The sequence below is a fragment of the Tigriopus californicus genome, chromosome 8 (assembly GCF_007210705.1).
Source record: "Tigriopus californicus strain San Diego chromosome 8, Tcal_SD_v2.1, whole genome shotgun sequence".
Lineage (NCBI taxonomy): Eukaryota > Metazoa > Arthropoda > Copepoda > Harpacticoida > Harpacticidae > Tigriopus > Tigriopus californicus.
Window position 1 is genome coordinate 6,588,254 of NC_081447.1, and position 21,221 is coordinate 6,609,474.

Here is a 21,221-nt window from a genome sequence, read left to right on the forward strand (position 1 = left end):
ATCGAGGATTGATTCGAGTCATATGCGGCATGTCCGGCGGCGTGGATTCGACTGTGTCGGCCTGGCTCCTGAAACAACGCGGGTGTCAAGTCGAAGGCGTGTTCATGCGGAATTGGGATTCCGCGATGAATCTGGCGTGTGCACGTTGACGGGAAGCCGAAGCCGCGTCCGACATTTGTCGACGACTGGACATTCCTTCAGCGAAGTCAACCTGGTCAGACCTATTGGCACGAGGTGTTCCTCCCATTGATTGAAGACTATCAACGGGGTCTCACGCCCAATCCAGATATCTTTTGTAACAGTCGAGTTAAATTTGATGCCTTTTGGCGACATTGCATCCAGGATCTCGGGGCGGACGCCATAGCCACTGGACATTATGCCCGGACTTCATTTGGCGACTTTGGCGAACACGCCCATCCGGATCGAGCCGTTCAGTTGCTTCGCTCTATGGACTTGCACAAGGATCAGACCTTCTTTTTGTCTCGCGTGTCGGAATCCGCTCTTCGAAAGGTCATGTTTCCCGTGGGAGGCATGACGAAAGATTTGGTCAAGCAGATCGCCGTTCAAGCCGGATTTGAAGATATTGCCAAGAAGAAGGAGAGCATGGGTATTTGTTTTATTGGCCGAAGAAAAGCCGGATTTCAGGAGTTTTTTCAACATTATGTGGAAGATTTGCCCGGGGATATTATTGACCAAGAGACCGGTCGGGTCTTAGGGCAACATCGGGGTGTTCATATGTGGACTTGTGGGCAACGAGTTCCATTGACCAGCGACAATCGGAAATTGTTCGTGAGTCACAAAGATGCGGGGACCAAGGCCATATACGTGGTGAATGGGTCGTCCCATCCGGCCTTATTCTGTGAGAACTTTTTTGCCAGCGATCCGTTTTGGATTAACGGTCAACCTGATCAATTAAGACATGGTGAGAAGTCCTTGGAGTGTCAATTCCGCGTTCAAAACAACCAACCATGGACTCCATGTGTGATCAATCTCGGCATGTCAGCCACTTCTGGTCGAAATTGGGAGTACATGGACCAAGGCAATCTCATTGTAAGCTCAGCTAAACCTCTTCGGGCTGTCACTCCGGGACAACATGCCGTGTTTTATCAAGGTGAAGTGTGCCTAGGATCGGCTATTATTACTCGCGCCGGTGCCAATTTCCAGACTATGGGTAAAGCGAGTCAGATTTATGATAACAAGGCCTAGGAATTAGCAAATCGATACCTCGAAAGCTGACATGAGCGAGAAATTCGAAAATTTATTTCGTCTATACGATAAATAGGTATGGATCATTCATCACAGCCCTGAATTTTGAGTCAGAAAACCCTTGCTATGAGCAGAGAGAGATCTAATAATAATGCCCTCATGAGTTGTGTGTGACCACTTGGACTATGAAACGTCTTTATTCCAAGCCCTTCTTTTGGCGATCTCTGCGTCTCTCCTCATCCCGGTCTCGGCTCCGGCGTTTAGCTCGTCCGAGATCAAACCCTTCGGTGCCAAATGGAGCGATGACTGGAAATCCGTACGGAACAATCACGGGCAGAGGTTTACGTTGATGGCCAGTAGGGATGACATCTGTCGAAGCGTAGTGATGGCCAAAACTTAGCTGCAAGTTGAAGAATATGAATGAACAAGAGCAATCGGTATATTCCGATCTTGTGACTTCAATGCAAAATTCAAAGGGAATTAGATAGGTTTCATTCGCCTATGGTTGCGTGACAGCCAAACCAGGGGAATCACTGGCTTCATTGCTTGATCAAGTTCGATGAAAATACTCTCACATTTCATGGATTTTTTCAAAGCACACGGTCTAAGCAAACAGCCTTATTGTTATTACATCACGTAAGTCTAACTAAAAATAAAAACTTTTTTCCCTGCCATTTCATTAGCTTGCGCTAATTTTACATGTATCCTTTTCCTCTTATTTTAAGCTATTTTTCGAATATCAGCTCAGATTTGAGAGCATATTTTTGCACCTAATTTACATTTTTAATATGCTTTTATGAATATTTTAATGTATTTAATAGACTTTTAGGCATGTTTTGATAATCTTCAGACTGAAATGAATGAGTATATTCACATCATAAAAAAATATCTTGATGTTTGATATTGAATATCGGTATTAATTGTTTTGGCACATTTCGGGGCTAAAGGTGATGAAGACTATGGGGACGTTTAGGCAAGCTCTGACAGGTTCGTTTGTTTGTTGGTACCAATGTCAGTGATGCAAGTTTGGGGCTTCAAACTCGTTTTTGAGAAGCTGACCCTTGTTTCGCATTGCTATATGAGCAAAGGTCAGTTTCGTTAAAATTAGTTTGAAATGCCAATTTTGCATCACTGGCCTTGGCAGGCAAGTTTGTTTGCTGGTACCAGCGCTTGTCTAAATGTCCGAATACCATCTGAATTGAACTTATTAACTAACAAAATGCTTTTTAAGCGAATTACAATTCGACAAGTAGAGAACTCTCCTCCTAATTTACAGTGAGGTAGTTGTCTTTTTAAAAACTAATGTTCCCATAAGGCCTAAGGCATTTTACAGGTGTTTGTCCAGAGCTGAAATTGCGCCTTATTTCTTATGATTGTCTAAGCTAAAACAATGGTAAGATGGGGTTAGGTAATTCATTCCAAATTTGATATGGCCTTTTGAAGCACCATGCGTAGATTTCTAAATTGCAAAAGCCTGCAGGTTAGAGCATATGTGAATGACTTTTATCTGGCCGTTCTTAGGAATTCTGCGTCTGTTTTCGTAGATAAGAAACTTTCAATCCGTTCGGACGAATAAATGCATTTCTAAACCAAAACGGGTTACGAGATTTCATGACACAAATAATGATAACAGTCAGTGTTTGGCCAATGTCAGGGACAAGTCTATTTCAACCTGAGGGTCGAATTACTCTAATTATGTGCATCGACCAACTATGTGGCTCTTTGCTTTTTTTGAGTTCGTGGAAACAATTTTCCCTTCTTTTTTTACATTTTTTACGTCTTTCATTAGAATATCTCAGTCCTTGAAATATTTCATAGTTTCAACATTGATTTAAAGAAATCGACTTACCATCCATCTTGTTTCGTCATCATTACGGTTAATAAAAATATTTTTTGAAGTTTCAAGAGAAGCACATCTTGGCATTTTTCGCTCCCTAAATCGTGAAGAAAAACTTTGACGTATTGTTCCATGGAATTCTCGTTTAGATTGCAGATTTGCGAGGATAAAGAGGAATCAAGACCGTTTACGAACATATTTTATAAAGATTAAAAGTACACTTAGTTAACATTTCCGTAGTAACCGCTTCTGAGTTATATGGGATTGAATGGCTCTATTTTTTGATTTTCGCTCCAAAGTTGGCCCGTTACATCTTAATTCAACTGCCCAGACAAGCAAGACCATTTTATCCATCTCAAAATTGCTCAAATAGTGAATGTCATTACTGGAAACCCATAAAATTTTGGAAAAATATTTTGGAGCTATTGAAAGTACATGTACTTAAACAGCCAATGAAGATTTAAAAAAATATATAGTATATAGGCATTTGAGTGGAGATAAAATTGGACTATTTTGAAGTATAAATTTATGAAATAAGAACCATTGAATCCCGTTTAACATGGTATGAGCGGGGGTAGATGTATATACATAGGAAGCACTTGAATACAGCTCAGGGTATGATCTATACAAGCGTGGTCTTAATTTGCTTGGAATCAGGTTTCTAGAACATGAACCACTTGAATGTAAGGACGCGTATAATAGGGCCTCTAGCCCACATTTTGGGAGTGAGTGAACATATCGCATTTCTCTCAAATCAGACTCGCCCCAAGGCATTACAATTATGTGTTTCAAAATTCAGCTCAACCATAGGACTGGGTCAAAAGTTCTCAAAGTGCAGTACATTAAAAGGGTACAGAATGAATGACTTTGCCCTCTTGTAGTAATCAACCACCTGAAGAGGGCTAGCGCATTCATTCTGTGAAAGGTTATGTAATAAGTTTCGAGAGGGCATAATTTTTGGTCCGGTTGTTTGATTGAGGTGAAAATCGAAATATGTAGTTGCAGCGCCCTGAGACGAATGTCATATGAAAAAGAAAGAGCATCGTGTTTACTTGCTTCCAAAATGCCACTTATCGGCCCAAGCACCAAGCATCCCCATCCATATTCTAGTGGTTCTTGTCTAGAACTATGGGTCTCAATAGGTTTTTTTTTTCTTCAAAAGTTACTGCGTGTAATATTTTGATCTAAGCTGTAAATCCATAAAGCAATACAATCAAAGTTGTTCTTTCTGACTCTGTACGTAGGCTCGAAAAATGCAAAGATGTATTAGGGTATTTTGTAAAATCTGAACAAGGTAATCACTAACAACACATAAACTGATAATTCCTTCTAATTGACTCCAAGATTGTCTCCATTGTCTAAATTTGGACCCTCCCTGATTGGAATATTTTGAAGTATTTCGTCGTATTTCGATTTGTGCTCCCATTTGGGATTCATTGGTTCATGCTACTTACCTGATGAATCAGATCTTTGCCGTAATGTCCGTATCGCTTGGAATACAAATACCGATCGGCGACTGGTTTCTCGGGGTCGATTGGGTAGTGCTTGCGCGAGCGAGTGAATTTGGTCCCAAAAATTGTTCCCAAGTTGAAACCCTCAATGGCAGAAACAATCAAAGTCAGAAGCAATATCACCTGTAAAACCAAGAACACGGCTGATGGGAAGAACTCTTTTTGAACATTATTAGCCTTTGATCTAAAATTGAAACACATGCTGATGTCAATCCGTGTGTTATCTAGGAGCAAAGACGTAAATTTGATCTTTCATTCCTGTCCAAAGACAAATTGTCCCCACGTCTATCTTGTTCATTTGTTCATTCAGACCCTTGATTAAGTGTTCTTTCTCATGTGATAAAACGAACAGAACAATCAAAGTTTCACCTAGTCAACCGAAAAACTAAAAATATTAGGTCTATTTTTTATCGTGCATTCAAGCTGAGTGATTATTCACTTTTGAAACTTCTGAATGTGTTAGTATTGCTTTATGAAGTAGTTTGTTACTTTTTGGTATAGTTTTCTTCCAGAAGTAATTGAGTAGCTCCCCGCAGACAGATTTCCTTGACAACACATGTTACCCGATTTCATGTGATTCACTTTGAGTCGTGTTGTCTGTGTGTTCGTGGACCATTCGCTTAAAAGTAATCATCGTCACTACCACGCCATTCACCCTCAGTTTTGCATTGCACCTTTCATCCGGATATCACACCTTTTCTTGGCGTTACAATCTTCTGTCTAAGTTGACTTCTCAGATCTAACAAGGGATGAAGGCGTCAAAGTTTTTACTTCATTCAACTTCGTACCATGTAAAAGAAATCTGAAATCAAGGCTTGAATGAAAAGAAAGATTGTCCTTTAATTCATGCAATTGTCAGGCAAAAACCAACAGAATAGTACAGTACGCGAAGGTGCGTGTTAGGTTAACTGTGACGACTTATCACGGTTCTTCTCAAGTTGCAACGATCGTCCAGAGTTGTCTCTCTACTGGCCACACGTATCTTCTACATACATGAGTGAGTGTCACTGACTGAAATGTACTGAACTGAACGGAGGGTTATACCAAACGACCAGTTGACGGAGTTGTGTTGGTGTTGCTGAAACATTCAAGGTCAACGTTCTCCTCAAGGTTGAATAAGTCCCAGGCATTGGGCGCAAATTCACCCACTCAAAACGAGTCAGGCCTACGTACGTATTTCAATGATTGAGGGACTGAAGACCACCCACGGTAGAGTAGGTTCTTCATGCAAATAATCGTGATTATTTGCCCCTAATTTGCAAATTGGTTCTCGTGAATCTTGTCCTAAAGAGTATGTTTAGGCCCTCCCATTGTACCCCTGGGTAAACTAACGGGTCCGTGATACATAATAGTATTGTTTCCTGGTGGCCAACAAGAGGTTTTGGTTGATTTATTCCAAAAATGCCAACAATCTGTCTATCCAGTCACACATCAATGGTTTTAGTTATAGAATACTTTTCAAATTCTTCTGACGAATTGGCTCAACCTTTTCATGCATGTAAGAAGTATTGATCATCCTCGATCAGGTCACTGGCAATGCGGAAGTTTAAAGAGAACCCGTTTTTTTTCCTCGTCTGCACATGAACTGAGGTGATGGAAGACGTATTTTCGATCGGTCCAGCCCTCGGCAAAGTGGACTGGTCAAGTCTAACGGGTATGGAATGGCAGTTTGCTCTTTGCTCTCAGACTGACCCTACTTGAGTTGAATGAGGAGACAGGTTTGTCTATTTTTGGGCCAGTTAGTCCAGGCCTTTCTAAACTCGTTCGACCTCAGCTATCATCTGTCTATTTAGGAATCCAGCAATTGGAAGTACGGGGATTTGACAGAGGTCATCGTTTTTTGCAACATGAGTATTAAATTTTTGACTGCAGGTAAGTGTGAATTTCGCCGGAAATGAGAGATCTAGTTGAGCGAATTAGTCAAGGAATAGCGACAGTGCATGAACAAGAAGACTTCCGTTTTCGCCATTCTCAAGATTTTTTTTTCTAACAAGGAAATCAATCTGGAAAAGGGGGGCCTTTGTTTTTGTCCATTGTTTGGGTCTCAGGCCTAGCTCGGTTTGTGGTCTCTCAAATTCCAATCTCGATTGCAAGCGGCATGATGATCTCTTCAGCTTCATCTTTCTGTCGGCGAGCGACTAAGTTTCTGGCATCCGACAAATGTTTCCTGTTCAGGGCGTGGGATGAGGACGATTTCCTTCCTGATTATTAGCAGATCATCATCATCGTACGCAGTATACGCAGTGTGGCACCAACCACTCAGGAACTACGTATCGGAAAGACGTGCTATGAACAAAAAGTGTCTCAACTCTCAATCCGTAAAGGCGGAGCGTGAGTGCATTCCTCAATCATCCTCTCACCCTGTCTCGAGACACTTCGTCAAGAGTGTTTCAAGGTTGCAACAACGGAGTTGTCAAAGGATCAAGCTAGATGAAGCTATGGATCTCGACTGCATCTGATTGGATCCTATATATACATTGTGTGTTCTATTTACTTTTCCAACTTCGGTCTCAGACAGGAGCACGTCTGAGAAGTTGGCTTGATTTAGTCATTATGGTTCGGACTAATCTCCATTCTTACCCATTGCATCCGACTGAATGATCCCATCATGGTTAAATTTGGAATGCGTGTCTCTGAAACTTATCACTTTCACTGGATCATGAAAATTGATTTTCGCCTCAGTCCCAAGATAATCTGATCATGGAATTCGGAATAATTGGACGAGCACTGATGGGCGAGTTGTCATCACATGTTCTTGGTTAGAAGGCTTAATAAGAGAACGAATTATTCAGCCATTCACCATATCACCTTCCGACTACTGTCAACCGAGACCAACAACTAAAGCCAATTCGTGCCAGCGAGAGCCTACTACTCGATCTCATGACAAGAGGAGAAGACGGATCCCTTCAAGGGATTGAGTTGGTGTTGCTTCGGACAAGTTGTGCGTCAATCCTGCGTCAGCCGGTCGTTCTCTCGTTCGTTCGTTCTATCTGCGTACGAACAGAGTGCATGCGGAGTACAGTACTTACATGTATAGACCACGTGCATACCTACTCACACGCAAAGCCCTTCTTCCCGTTTGTGCCACAAAGCATGCAGGGGGGAAAAGATGAATGAAATATGCCACAAAATAGTCAAGCACTCCCTCCCCGTCCACACCTTGTGGTTATAACGCATTTTTAAAGTCAGAGGAAGCGGTGAAGTATTCATAAAGACCCAAGAAGAGGAGGTTTTAGCATTTTCCACATGAATAAGTGCATACATTTTGCCAGTAGGAATATAGTGAGTACCGTTTTCAATTGCTGGAATGTGCTATTGAACGGTCTTAGTTCAATCCACTGTATACTTAAAAAATATTTTTCCATTCCATGTAATAACAATTTGACGACCATACAATAATGATTTAGATACTAAATGGAATAACAGGTATGTTGAATATTTCTCCACCTGGTCAGTTGATACGGCTCCATTTGGTTTTGGTATGAAGAGGAGCCAGACCTTGTTTACCTTTTTAATCTAGGCTTGGCAATGAAATCTTGAGGAAAGGGTGAACCGGACGTGCCATGTCTCCTTGATCTTTTGGACAAGCAATCTTTCCAAGAAAATGAAGTCCTGGTGGCACTTCACTGAGGTACAAACTTCTATGAATATGGACTGTGAACGAGTCTCCCGCCAAATCGGCCTGCTCTTGGTCATAGCAACTCTTGAGCCGCGTTTCGAATATTTCATAAGATAAGGATTGAAGATCTCTTCGGTTAAATGGAGAGCACTTTCATATCATTTACTTATAAAATGGTTGATTTCAAAGTTATATTTTGAAAGCTTATGTAGGTGATCAAGAGCAGGCCGAGATTTCGAATTTTGTGTGGTGTTCACTTTATAACTTTTAACTTATAACACTTTATATCTCTTGAGTACCCTAGGCATGGTATTAGGCTCAAACTTGGCCAAGTTCATCTATTTAACAAGATCTTGTGCTCGTATGAAGTAATCATTTGGAATAAAGAGAACGGTTTAGGAGGTCAGAAATTTTTGCCTCAGTTTGCAATCCACATTTCTAGAAGTCCATGAATCAACCAAGTTCGCCATGCACCCCTTTCCACAACAGAAATTAAACGAAATGCGAATACTGAGAACTCTTTGACTGAAGTGGTGGGTGAATTGGAAACACAGCTATGTGCGTAGTAAAGTCCTAATAGGAAAATTGTCTGTTTCAGGGATAAATACTCACTTTAGTATGTAAACTCTAGCCCAGTGTAGTTTGCAGGTGAAAAATTAGAAGAAGAAAAATATTGACCTTCAGTTACTGTTAAAAACTACCAATTGAACTCGATTCTAACGAGTAACTGTAAGCCCAAAGAGCTGCGATAAAACATCCTTAGTCTTTTAAGAAGGGCAGAAACCATTTGTCTATCTAAATGTTATTTTCTAGATAAATCTAAGCACGTGCAAATAAGGAAAAATCAAACTTCAAGACCATTCATTCAGCTTAGAGCCCTCTAAATCAGCTGACTAAGGCTGTCTTCTTCAAGTCACGAGCTGAATGCCTCAAAAAGCAACAGGGTACCAACAAAGCGGACTTGAAAAGGGGCTAGAATCAAATCCACTATGACTCAAAAACATGCAATTTCAAGACCAAATCACGATGCATATTTTTTTTTCTTTGTTGCCCCCCCATGAGCAGCGATGGCAAAATTCGATTTTGAAGGAATTTCTGTCACTTTCTGCCACCACTTTCTGCCAGGTGGTCAAAATTTGCTTTTAGTAATTTCCCATCCAAGTTATATTCTCGTCGGCAAAAATCCACTTCGAAGGAATTTCTGCAATTTTCTGCCACCATTCTCTGCCACTTGGTCAAAAATGGCCTTTATTGATTCCTCATCCCTGTCCATGAGTCTTCAGGACAACACTACAACCGTTTAGATGTTAAGCTCTTCAATCTCCAACCCTAAAAGCCAAAACCAATAAAGGTCCATGTGCGAGATTTGAACTTGTAAAAGAGCCAGAATGTCGAGTTTATGATCAACTTACATAATACTCGATAGAGCTGTGCATTGGATCCGGGTGCGGATCGAGTTGACCAACAATCTTTGGATTCGGATTAGTGAAATAATTCGGATTCGGATTCGGTCTGATTGCGGATTTTGTCCGGATTCGAATTCGGATTGGGGAATGGAAAATTCGGATTTTGCTCAGACTTGATCGGATCCGAACACAATCCGAAATTTCTGGATAAACTAAATGTATGGAAGTTTGTTTTGATCACGGTTGGTTTTTTTCAGAACTCTCAGAGGGAGTCTAAGAACATTGAACTTAAAAACAGTGGATAGAACTATTATCTTAAAAGTGGTCCTAGCCATCATGTTGCAATTCCACATAGATAAAGAACCTCAAAATTAGCAAGACTAAAACTAAAACTGCAAGAAACCGTTTGACCTATTTTTTATCATTTTATATATACACCTTAAAACACATGAGGACTCTACGAAGGTACAAGGAGACAAGGGATCAAGGATTAAGGGTTGTTTGGTTTTGATCTTTTTTCACTTTTAATACGCACTTTGACAAATACTTTTTCATCTTTTTATTTGTGGCTTGAAAAAAGTTAACATAAGGCAAGTATTCCATTGTTCCATCCCACAGGGTTACATTTTGAGACTAACTTGCGGGTTACCCTCATGCAACTAGCAATATTATGCGTCGCAAAAAAATTAAATTGATAAACCTAGTCGTAGCCTTCAGTGATTATTTATTTGATCCCATCCCTAGTGAATAAATCACTGCATTTGAGACGGAACTTTTAAAAACTCGAGGAGGAAACCTCTTTGCATGATCGTGAAGATGTGGTAATAAAAATTAAGAGTGTTGGAGGAGATGGTTCTTTGCTGAAGCTCAAGTTAAAGAGCTGAATAACAAGAGCTGTACTAGCTGACCGGCACGCTCATAGCGGTACATGACAGACTTATGTGAGCAATCATTCAATCATCCCATCTGTAAACATGTTTTCAGTCCTTTGTTTAAAAAATCAGACAATATTGATAACACTCAATGGTATTGCCCCGACTTTTAATGACGTTATTTAAGTCTTGGTATTTTATCATATTTTTGACTTTGGAAAGAACATCCGTGACTCAGGCAACTCCTAATCCAGGTCTAAGAAACATTTTGCAATCATAATGAAAAAGTTATCAATGTTATTTTGAAACTGATTAAATGGTCAATTTTTTTAGAAATATTTGGAAATATATGAGACAAGAGGGTTTTCAAATTGCAGTCGGTTTTAGCAAATAAATCTCAAATTGCGATTCGGATTGAACGGCAAAATTTGGATTTGAATGGATTAGAAAAAATGTCTCGGATGCGAATTACGAAAATTCACTTCGGAGTTTGGATATGATCCGGATACCCTGCCGTTTCCGATGCACGACTCTAATGTGCCTTCTGTGTCCGTTAATTGGAGAACAGATTAATTTATCCTCATTGGAGGGTCATAAAATAGTGTGAATGATCTTAGCCAGAAGTCACTTTTGACAAAATGGAAGAATTGATTTTTAGCTCGAAGGCTCAAATTATAGGGCTAGTCAAGTAAACGTCTTCATGGACAACTGACGTTATTCCATGGAGTAAAATCAAAGACAACATGCCCAGCCAAACAGCACTGTTCGGGTAAGGAAAATCATGTGCCACTTTCAAGTAGTCAATCAATAGGGCATGTCAAGTGAAGGAAATTCAAGGAAAAACGACGTCCGGCACNGACGTTATTCCATGGAGTAAAATCAAAGACAACATGCCCAGCCAAACAGCACTGTGCATGCATTGGATTTTGACATTTTTTCCATTTTGCATGCTTAAATGCTAGGCAATTAGCATTGTGGTGTTGAGCCAATTTTTGTTAGTGGGTTCACTGCTTAACACCAAACATGCTCATTTAGTAGGGTTTTGTAACACAACTCGCTCAAAATCACTCGATTATTGAAAATTCAAGGGGCAAATGGTGCAAGTTGACTGTGATGTTTGTCTTAGTTCTCTCTCCCCAAAATGCCCAAAATCAGGGTGCCGGACCACAATTTTCCTTGAATTTCCTTTACTTGACATCCCCTTTTGAAGGGTTCTCCCCTTTGGCATCACAAAGTACGGTACTTCATACCATAGTCCAGGAGTCCTTGCATAGTCCGACCTTTTCTCCGAAGGCGTGAATCGATCCCACGCCCTTTGTAACCATGTCGTGCCTTTATTGACTATATTAGACATATAGAGTTAAACTGTTCTTTTATTTGGTCCAGTTCGTAACGTTTTGATATGAAATATTATCGTTGACCTAACCCAGGCAGGGTCTATTACAAGATCTAGAACAACTGCTTGCAGAAAACATGGTCGGCCTCTTGGCTTTGGCATCGCTAGGTCTGTTCGGGTAAGGAAAATCATGTGCCACTTTCAAGTAGTCAATCAATAGGGCATGTCAAGTGAAGGAAATTCAAGGAAAAACGACGTCCGGCACCCTGATTTTTGGAAGGGAGAACGCAGACAAAACTCACAGTCAACTTGCACTATCGGCCCATTGAATTTTCAATAATCGAGTGATTTTTTTTATTTTACAAAGCCCCACAAAATGAACATGTTTGGTGTAATTCGGTGAACTCACTGTCAAATTGGCTCAATACCACAATGCTATTTGCTTAGATAAGGAGGGAAAATGAAATAAATGTCAAAATTCAATGTGTTGAATAGTAAGGTTTGGCTGTGCATGTTGTCTTTGATTTTACTTCATGCAATAACGTCAGCTGTTCATGAACGCGTTCACTTGACAAGCCATATGCGGCTAGTTGGTCAACCCATGTCCCATGTCCGAGGGGGCAATTTCATGTAACTTTTGTATTCATACCATTACTGCCTGAAACCCTGAACCAGCCTGAACTTAAGCCGAAATATCATTGCTTCCATCAGGTTGCGCGATCTACGGATGAATTCTAACGTGGTTATTTCTGCCAAGCCTCGTATGCAAACAGCATACAATTCACTTTCAGCTGTTGATTCCAAACATCCTTCTTTTCCATTTCCGCAACAAAAGACGAAGGTAAGAATCCAAAGTAGCTCCGCCGAAAAATCGATGGCCCACTCTATTCATCCTCCCCCATGACAAGAAAATGCCCCTCATAGCCAGAGCAGACACCCATTTACCCACCAGTACACTTTGAATGGTAGTAAAACCCCGGATGTCCGTGATACTCGGAGATAGGTTGAGGCTAATTGCTTCTCTGGAACTTTTCCTATTCTTGAGTAGTCTGTTATGGTAGTGGAGTAAGACGGCCTGAATGGGTTGAGTCGCTTGAAGAAAGTCATATACTGATCTATCATATGCAAATGCTGTTCTGGATTACAGGGAGATGGCTACCAACAAGAAAAAGACCCGGAAGCTCCGTGGACACGTTTCCCACGGTCATGGTCGTATTGGTAAGCACCGCAAGCATCCCGGAGGTCGCGGAAACGCTGGTGGTCAACATCACCATCGCATCAACTTCGACAAATACCATCCAGGTTATTTCGGCAAGGTCGGCATGAGGAACTTCCACGTGCACGCCAATCAGCCTAACCAATATTGCCCCGGGGTCAACCTGGACAAGTTGTGGTCATTGGTGAGCGAACAGACCCGTGTCAAGTACGAGAAGAACACGAAGAAAGCCCCCGTCATCGATGTGTCTCGCGCTGGATTCTTCAAGGTCTTGGGCAAGGGCAACCTTCCCAAGCAGCCCGTGATCGTCAAGGCGAGATTTTTCTCGCGATCTGCTGAGGAGAAGATCAAGAAGGTCGGCGGCGCTTGCATCCTCACCGCTTGAAACGTCCCTCAGTGAATATGTCGAAGAAAAATGTTTCTGATAATACAGAGTTATCTGACATTGGTGTTTTGAATCCTTGACATAGAAGAACCGAGTCCATCGTGGATTATGCAGCTGGCCAGCTGCCATGATTCTAAGTTGGAAGGGCATGTCCATGTAAAAGACTATTGAAACCTTTTTTTCCATTTGGTTGAGGAAATCGAGCTTTCCAATGACATGGAGGGCCAGAAGTACGGACCTTAAATTGTCGGAAACTCAGTATTTGATGCAACGGGATTGACTTCCTTCCCAATTACGATATTACCCATGGTCGATGACTCGATGATAGGCTTGTCGATCTTTGATCTCATTGTGGCTTTTGGCAGCGTTAATGTAGGAGCCTACTCTTTGGGTAGAACCATGCATTGAGATGTTATTCACCTCTTGATTTAGTGGACGACCATGGTATTAACGAACACAACGATTTGAGTTATCAAGGATGATATTATAAACGGGCTTAACTCGTTCATTTTTAAACACGGTCAATGATTGCTCGATCACTGTCGCGGAGCTTCCATGGAAAGAGCCCATCTTTTCCTTGTTTCTACCCAAGGCTTCAAAACTACAAAAGTCGAGGGCAAAACAGAACTTCCTACCCTAATTCGTAAGTGGATAAGGCGTATTGGGAAAGAAAGGATTTACAAGAAATGTGAACACATCTTTCATACTGTAGTTGATCAAGTAACGAGAAATGTGTGTGGTCGTTTAATTCTTTAAGGCCATATGAAGCTTTTTAGAACTCGAGTGAAAAGCTAGTCTGGAATACTGAGTCTCCTTGCTCCGTGCGACATAAACACAATTTCAATTCTCTAATTCATAATTTGTACTAAAAAAGGACAATCGCGAAGAGGGCGGAACGTCTATATTTCTGTTTAATCTATTGTAGTGATTTTAGGGTAAAATGATTCTCGCCTGTTATTGCAACTAAAATGATCACATCTAAGACGTTTGCATGGTGCTTATTTTTACATATTTTCCCCCATTTTTTCAAGGGTTGTCCATAGCTGTCGACGAATAACTCATAAATGACATCCATTCAATGGTGCGTCATTCACCAGGTACATCTGTTATAAGCTATAACGATTCTTTAAAGCTAGGACTTAGATTTTAAAAAAAAATCATATTCAACATTCATTATTTCTGGAGCGTACAATATACTTAAAAAATATTTTATCGATAAAAATCAGAGTATCTAAAAGGGTTTGGGAAAGACAATGGGTGGCAGCCCAAACACAGTTTTCAACTCCTTTTGTTGGATCACCGACAGCTCACGCTCGTCATCGTCCATACTGCAAGGACCGCCCAATGCCACAATGTGGTCCTCCAGAAGCGCTCGCACCTCTTTCCTGTCCTTGATCTTGAACTCAAGCCTCCTCTCCGGGCTAGAAAATTTTTCCTTCTCCGAGGCCGAGAAAGATGGGTCCTCCATGAAGCGATATCCGGCGACTGGGATCTTGACCTCGGGGGCAAATTCCGAGGCTGTTCTTAAGGCTTCCTTCCCGTCCCGTTCGGGATGCATGGACATTTTGCAAACCAGTATCACATTACTCCAAATATCCCTAGGTCTGAACATGTTAATGAATCGAGCTTGCTCATAGAGCGTCATGTTGTTCTGTGACAAAGAGGGAATAACAAGCCAAAAGATTGCTTGAATTCGTGTGATGCTATGGTTGAGAAGCAGTTCCAGAGTATCGTGAAAGCAGTCTTCCGTGTCGTCGGCCGTCAAATCCCAATCCCCCACCTCAATCCAAGTCGGTCCAATGCCATTTTCAGGTCGGTACATGGTGCAGTTATTGGTATTGTCCACCTCGCTTAACTCAAATCGATTGATGGTGGCCGTCTTACCCGAGCCTTTACTGCCAATGCAGAGCACACATGTGTGCTGAGTCTTGGAATAACCGCGAAGGCCGAGCTCCAATCCAGATTCATCACGGTTCGTTTTATCCAACCCCTTGACCACTTGGGGCGGTTTCCGAGATCCCTCTTTTCCGAATAAACTCATCACCTGAGAGACTTTGCTTGGAAAAAAGATAAGCTCATCTGAAGAAGCGATGAACACTCATCGACAAACCAGATAAGCCGACTTATTATCTCTCAGGATTCATGAGACCACGAGAAAAACTATTTTTGAGTAGGAATCCGACGCCAGCTGTTAAGTGATGATGATTTTTGTTCAGAAGATGTCAAGCGCTCTCTTTCTCTCTCTCTCTTGCTGCTCCTTCCATCCAGCATTGGATAAAGATCGTGCTGCTCCCCCGAACCTACTGGCCGACTTGCCTGCGTTTCAGAAGCAATTCACACGACTCCTTCTAGGTGGGGGCTCTTGGGCTGGGCTTTTGGGAATGGGCCCCTCAAATGTCGGTACGTGTCCGAGGATGATCCTCTCATTTCTACCTGTGTAAGTGGAAATGAGCGGAAGATTCAAATCTGTGTCTGGTGACCTTAAATCACGTGTTTGTATTTTCTTTTATCTAAATGGGTCAATATGGATCTGCATGTATTCATCTTGATGCATACAATCAAAGCCACCTGAAGGAAACTTGAGCCCGCTCTATTCTGATAAGCGATTTTTTAAAGATTTTATCTAGATTTTTGTTGATCCCTGAAGCCTAGTTTACGATGACCATTGCATTAAGAATGATGAGGCTTGTGCCAATTGCTGCGTATATTTGTATCTAAAACTTGCGATTGATTTAGTAAACAGAAGAGCCTTACCTGAATGGATTCTTTAGGAAGTTATCGAATTACTTTCGGATCTCATCTTGAGAGCAAAAAAGAGAATGGAACTCCGTTAAATTTTGTAGCTTTTTCCATTAAAATATTGCTGTTCATGAGTTGACGATGTACATTTTTTGGGATTTTCCTGTTGCGGTTTCGAATATCAAATGCATCCGATCACAGGAGAGAAAAATTCTTGCTCTTCCATACTGGAATTTTCATTCGCATCATGATTGACACAATAACCTCACCCAAAATTGACGCAAAATAGGGAAGGAAGTTGGACTCTCAAGGACTATTTAGGACTACAAATACCAATCGATGCTCTCTACCCAATTGGTCATTTCGAGGCGTTTTGAAGCATAGGAAGGAGACGTTATGTAGTGGCTAACACAGTTGCCTAAAATTTCCACCTTGAGAGGTCCCACTTCGATGCTCTGCCATACACTACCTCTCTCAAAGAATTTTTTAGATGCCAATTCGACACCCACTGATGGAGAACCAATCCAATGCGGATTCGTCACTACTAGAAATGTTACAGGACGATGCAATGGCTGGCTTCGTTGTCAGGGCGATGTTAGTGTCTCCAACCCTAGCACCCCAACACCCAAAGTTTCATGTGTACGTTCCTACAATTGCAAAAAATGATTCATGCCATTGGTGCCTGCCAATCAAAGCAAAGCTTAACTTGGTCTTGAGCCTCACGATTATCTTCTCCAAAGACAAGCAAGAAATATGCATGTAACCCATGAATAATCATCTTTCGCTCTCACTCTCGCCTCCTTAATAGTGGAGGTCGAAACCTCGCCGAGCACCATTATCACTAGATAAGCTAGCTAGGCAATGTGGTCAAGACGAGATAATAAAGTCTTCCAATCTTGATCCCACTCGTGAGGATCGATCTGGAACAAAAAAGCTGGGGAACCCAATTACGCACCCCGTACCTAAGAACTCCACGACCTACGCATGAACTGTGCACAATAAAAAAGGACTATTCTAGATTCTGGATCCACCAATCTGATGTGCTTTCACTCAATGGTTAAATATGAGGAGGGGGCCCTTCATTGCTTATGAATGATTAAAAGTGAGAGCGAAGATTATTGTCCATGTACGTATATAATCTGACCGTTCTTATGGTTTTGAATAGAGAGTGTTTATCTCAAGGACGATGGTTCCACTGGAACGACATATCCTTCTGCTCTTTGAGTAGTCCGAAATTCTTCGTCGTTTTCTATTCTATGATAAGGACCACCTAGGTTCTTTTCATACGCCAAGGGTCTTCATTGGGCCACTGCAATTGTAGGATCTCTAATGCTAGTACGCACTACATGCTGGAAGTCCCAATCTATAGAATACTTTAAGCAAATGCATCTTTGAATCGTACGTGAACTATATGCTGTGTGGAATTGTCTTTCATGTAAATAGGCCGCCCATCGTCCCAATACCTCGTCGGGTAATGTCTCGGGGGCCAAAGCTCCGACTTGTATCCCCTTTAGATTGTCCAACTTTATGGTCCAAGTCACGTTTCAGACATTTTCTCAGATAACCGGCCAAAGGCACGAATTGGTGCCTGCGCCCAGTTTTCACATTCTCTTGGATCGGGAGAGGGCACACTGTAGAACATTGCCACAAAAGTATACTCTCTATTCAGCCGGCTACGTGCCACATTGCACCCTCAAAAAGTAGGCTCAGACCGTCTCAGACCGTCTCAGATCGTTCGTCCTATGTGAACCTTACTTGAGGTTGTTTGGGGATGTTCCAAGTTAGTCGCCCATCATGCTGTTCAATGCTACGGTGCCTGGTTTATCTTCATTGACTAGCGGCTCGCATTTTGACATTTTTTTCTGTTGAGGTAAATTGCTCTTTCTTCAAATCAGCCCCGTACTTCTCCTGCCAAACTAACCATGTGAATTGGGATTCTCCACGACATATTAAGAAATGATTTGAACAGAGAAGCTAGATGATAAATTGGGCCGTCCATAAATGCAAGTAAAATTGACAAAAATAAGATTAGAAACACAAGAGAAAGGGCGAAAATGCTAAGAAAAATGCAGATATTCATAGTTCAATTTACTCTTTTTGAAAGAGCCCGTAAGAAAAAATAATGAAGCAACAAAATGACATGGTAAGCTAAATTGCATGATCGTGGATAAAACGGTAAAGCAAAAAGAGACATGAAGTGTTTGGTTCTCAGAGGAGAAACGCAGGAAACTAGTTTTTACTGGTTTATGTAATGAAGGCATTGAGATTGATATCACTAAAATTCAAGAGCAAGTCAAAAAAGGGTGCACAAACTTTCTCTATAACCGCTCTATTCTGCTGAATTATTATAGTGGGCCATATTTCTTACATAATGAGCACCATGCAGCCAAATACAAAATGATTAAATCATGCTACGTTACTCAAAAAACCTCATAATAATGTACGTGCCTTAAACAAAAACAGGTGGCGTCATGGCAAAAGATTTGCGCTTAAGTCATGAACCAATTTTGTGGTGCTTTCAAGTAAGCATACCACAGGAATGGAAACCAATGTCTTTCTTTAACTAGATATTCTGCCATGTACTGAAAAAAACTATTTGGAACAGTTTGTTTTTCAAACTGAAGAGATACAATCTTGAATGGTTGTGTTGTCACGTCATTTAGGAAAAAAAGTCATTTGAAACACATAAGCAAATGTCATGAAATGGTAGAAAGGAATTTGTTCTGCATGTTTTCAGCAGTTTTATGTTTTCAAGGAAAAGGAATAAAATCAATGAAGAACTGAGTCAAAGCGGTAAAAAGGCAAAATACACAAAATCATGCAAATCATGCCTAAAGATTGGAAAAAGTGAAAAAGGATGCTTTTACATTTCTTGCACAGCCCTCATAATAACAAAAGAATGAGTGCGATTTGAAGCAGATGCAGTACCTTTGGGATTAGTTCCGTTCACGAATAGCTATTTCTTTTACGAGGGTTTCCTACTCCCTGGGTGTGGAAAACTAGAGAAGAGGAGAGTATGTGGATTGAGGGCAAATCTGAACCATAGTTCAGATTTGCATGGATGCAATCGACCAGTTTCATGTCCGAGTGCATTGTGTCGACCTAGGGAGGCAAGAGTAAGAAGTGCCAGAGGTGGAGGGGTAGGAGCCGCCCGCTCCTTCCGTCCTTGGCTCTACTTACTCTTGCCTCCCTAGGTCGACCCAGACCACGCACGAAGCCATGAATCTGGATGACTGCATGTTTCAGGGTGGCCCGAGGTAACACGTTGTCCTCCGATTCGACAGTTTTCAGACCCGGGGAGTAGCAACCCAAGTGAAAGACGCAATTTTCCGTCATGTAAGATGAAAATGTCCGGAATTTTTTGGCCCAAAAGAAGCAAAAAAAAACTTGTCACATCACTTTTGGCTGAGAATTGCCAAGCTTAGAGTTTAGAGAAAAAAGGTATGAGAAAGGATGTTGACTACATTTCAACAGTAAAGAAATATCTTTGTCAAGTAAAGTATTCTAACCAAAACTCCTCAAACAGGTTCAAAAGTTAAAATGGTGAAATTAGTTAATTCAACATCATTCAGGTTGTTACAATTATTTCTTGAAGTGCTTTGGACCTCAATCAAAAGTTAATACCTCCAATTCAAAGACCTGGTGCAACAGTTGATAATCCCTTGATCAAAACTTGGCTTGCTTACTTATAAATCTGTTGAATTTGAAGAACATTTATGTATGCAAAGCACTATTGTTGCGTCAGAGACTGTCTGAATAACATCAAAAGATTTACCTAAATAATAGATTGTATTATTTAACGACAAATCTGAGTACAATAACTTCTGCTCATGGTTTTTTATGTACCAGTATATCAAAAGGATGAACATATGTAGGGAACCAAAATATGTAGTTAAATTAAAAACCAATATCTAGTCCATCAACCAAAACTAAAAGTAGCAAGCGTGTTAAAGAGCATGTCAACTTAGCACATTCAAACTTCAATCCCTATCTTGGATAAAGGCGTCTTTGAGCAGAATTGGGCCGTTCTTAAGGAACCCCAGTACTCAAATGAAACACTTCCATGCTCCGTATTATTGAGCTACATTGTAAGAAATCAAATCAAAAATAGACTTCCTGAGAAAATTAAGAGGTTCGGCGAATATGTCAGACAAATTTTCCGGAAGAAAACCTAACAAAAATATTCCGAAACATCACGGGGCATGACTGATGATCTGAATTCAGTTGAATGGTGCGTCCTCTTGGCCTTGTTTTGTGAAGAGACTAAAGCTTTAGTATCTAGTATCTATTATTGTGGACCTCCATAAGTGCGGCAAAACAACTTTTCCTAACCTACGGACTACTTGAGCTAAATACATTCGTCCACGGCCAAAACCACACCCTTGATAACTTAAGAGTGTCAGTGATCGTGAATGAATATTTTGCTACATACAAACCCAATGTATGATTTACCGATATTCAAAACATCTGTGGTGCTCTCTTATGACAGAGGATAGTTGATACCATCACCATGGAGAACAGTGTTGAAGAAGCCGTAACGTGACATCCATTACAAATATATTACCTTTCAGAGTGATTTTGTCGTAAATTCAAACAACATGCTTTCATAAGGTATATCTTCATATTTTCAAAAGCATCTTCTAATTTCATTCATCCCATCCTCATCATTCCCAACGTCAATTTCAAGTCGAAGAATGTGAACAGTCTTTTTAAAAAGTGATCAAATGCTTTTTGAGCGGAAAAATATGTAATTGTTTAACTCATTAAATTATAATACTCATAACAACATGACATTACACATCATTGCAAGGCGTAAATATTTTTTGACCCAGCATAGAGCATTGCTGTCTAGCATGACACCTCAAATCCCTTGACTCTTCAAACCGATTTGTTTTCTCGTTGCGCATTAAGTATGTATTGTTGTTTCTCTTGCCATTTACTCTTGCAGCTTTTCTTCCACCATTTACCCTCCCCTGCTTCAATTTCAAAAACCACTTCTCTACTCACTTACTCTCCCCTCCTCCATTTTCAAAAACCACCTACCAGTTCTTCCAACTTAATATGTAAAAAAATGTTTAAAATATATACCCCCCC

At 40.9% G+C, this 21,221-nt stretch overlaps 3 protein-coding genes across 4 annotated transcripts; 2 read left to right on the plus strand and 1 right to left on the minus strand.

Annotated features, from left to right (window-relative positions):
* Position 1: 1 nt before the first annotated feature.
* LOC131885862 (mitochondrial tRNA-specific 2-thiouridylase 1-like) lies at positions 2-1,383 on the plus strand (the record flags this gene model as incomplete). The annotated part of the gene is given in 2 exon segments (XM_059234049.1): positions 2-193; positions 195-1,383. Coding segments are annotated over 2 exon segments (1,204 nt in total), but the record flags the coding sequence as incomplete, so codon positions are not given.
* LOC131885867 (uncharacterized) lies at positions 1,325-7,430 on the minus strand. Of its 2 annotated transcripts, XM_059234056.1 has the most exons (3): positions 7,135-7,430; positions 4,498-4,677; positions 1,325-1,606 (listed from the first exon to the last, which is right to left on the minus strand). In XM_059234056.1, exons 1-3 carry the CDS (start codon positions 7,162-7,164, stop codon positions 1,403-1,405), a joined length of 414 nt encoding a protein of 137 aa, XP_059090039.1. In that variant the 5' UTR covers positions 7,165-7,430; the 3' UTR covers positions 1,325-1,402. The 2 variants fall into 2 exon arrangements, with proteins under 2 accessions (XP_059090039.1, XP_059090038.1); XM_059234055.1 differs by lacking the exon at positions 7,135-7,430 and having other exon boundaries at positions 4,498-4,770.
* Positions 7,431-12,472: 5,042 nt separating this feature from the next.
* LOC131885869 (large ribosomal subunit protein uL15-like) lies at positions 12,473-13,448 on the plus strand. Its single transcript, XM_059234057.1, has 2 exons — positions 12,473-12,628; positions 12,935-13,448. The coding sequence occupies exon 2, from the start codon at positions 12,939-12,941 to the stop codon at positions 13,386-13,388; it is 450 nt and encodes a 149-aa protein (XP_059090040.1). The 5' UTR covers positions 12,473-12,628; positions 12,935-12,938; the 3' UTR covers positions 13,389-13,448.
* The last annotated feature ends 7,773 nt before the right edge of the window (positions 13,449-21,221 follow it).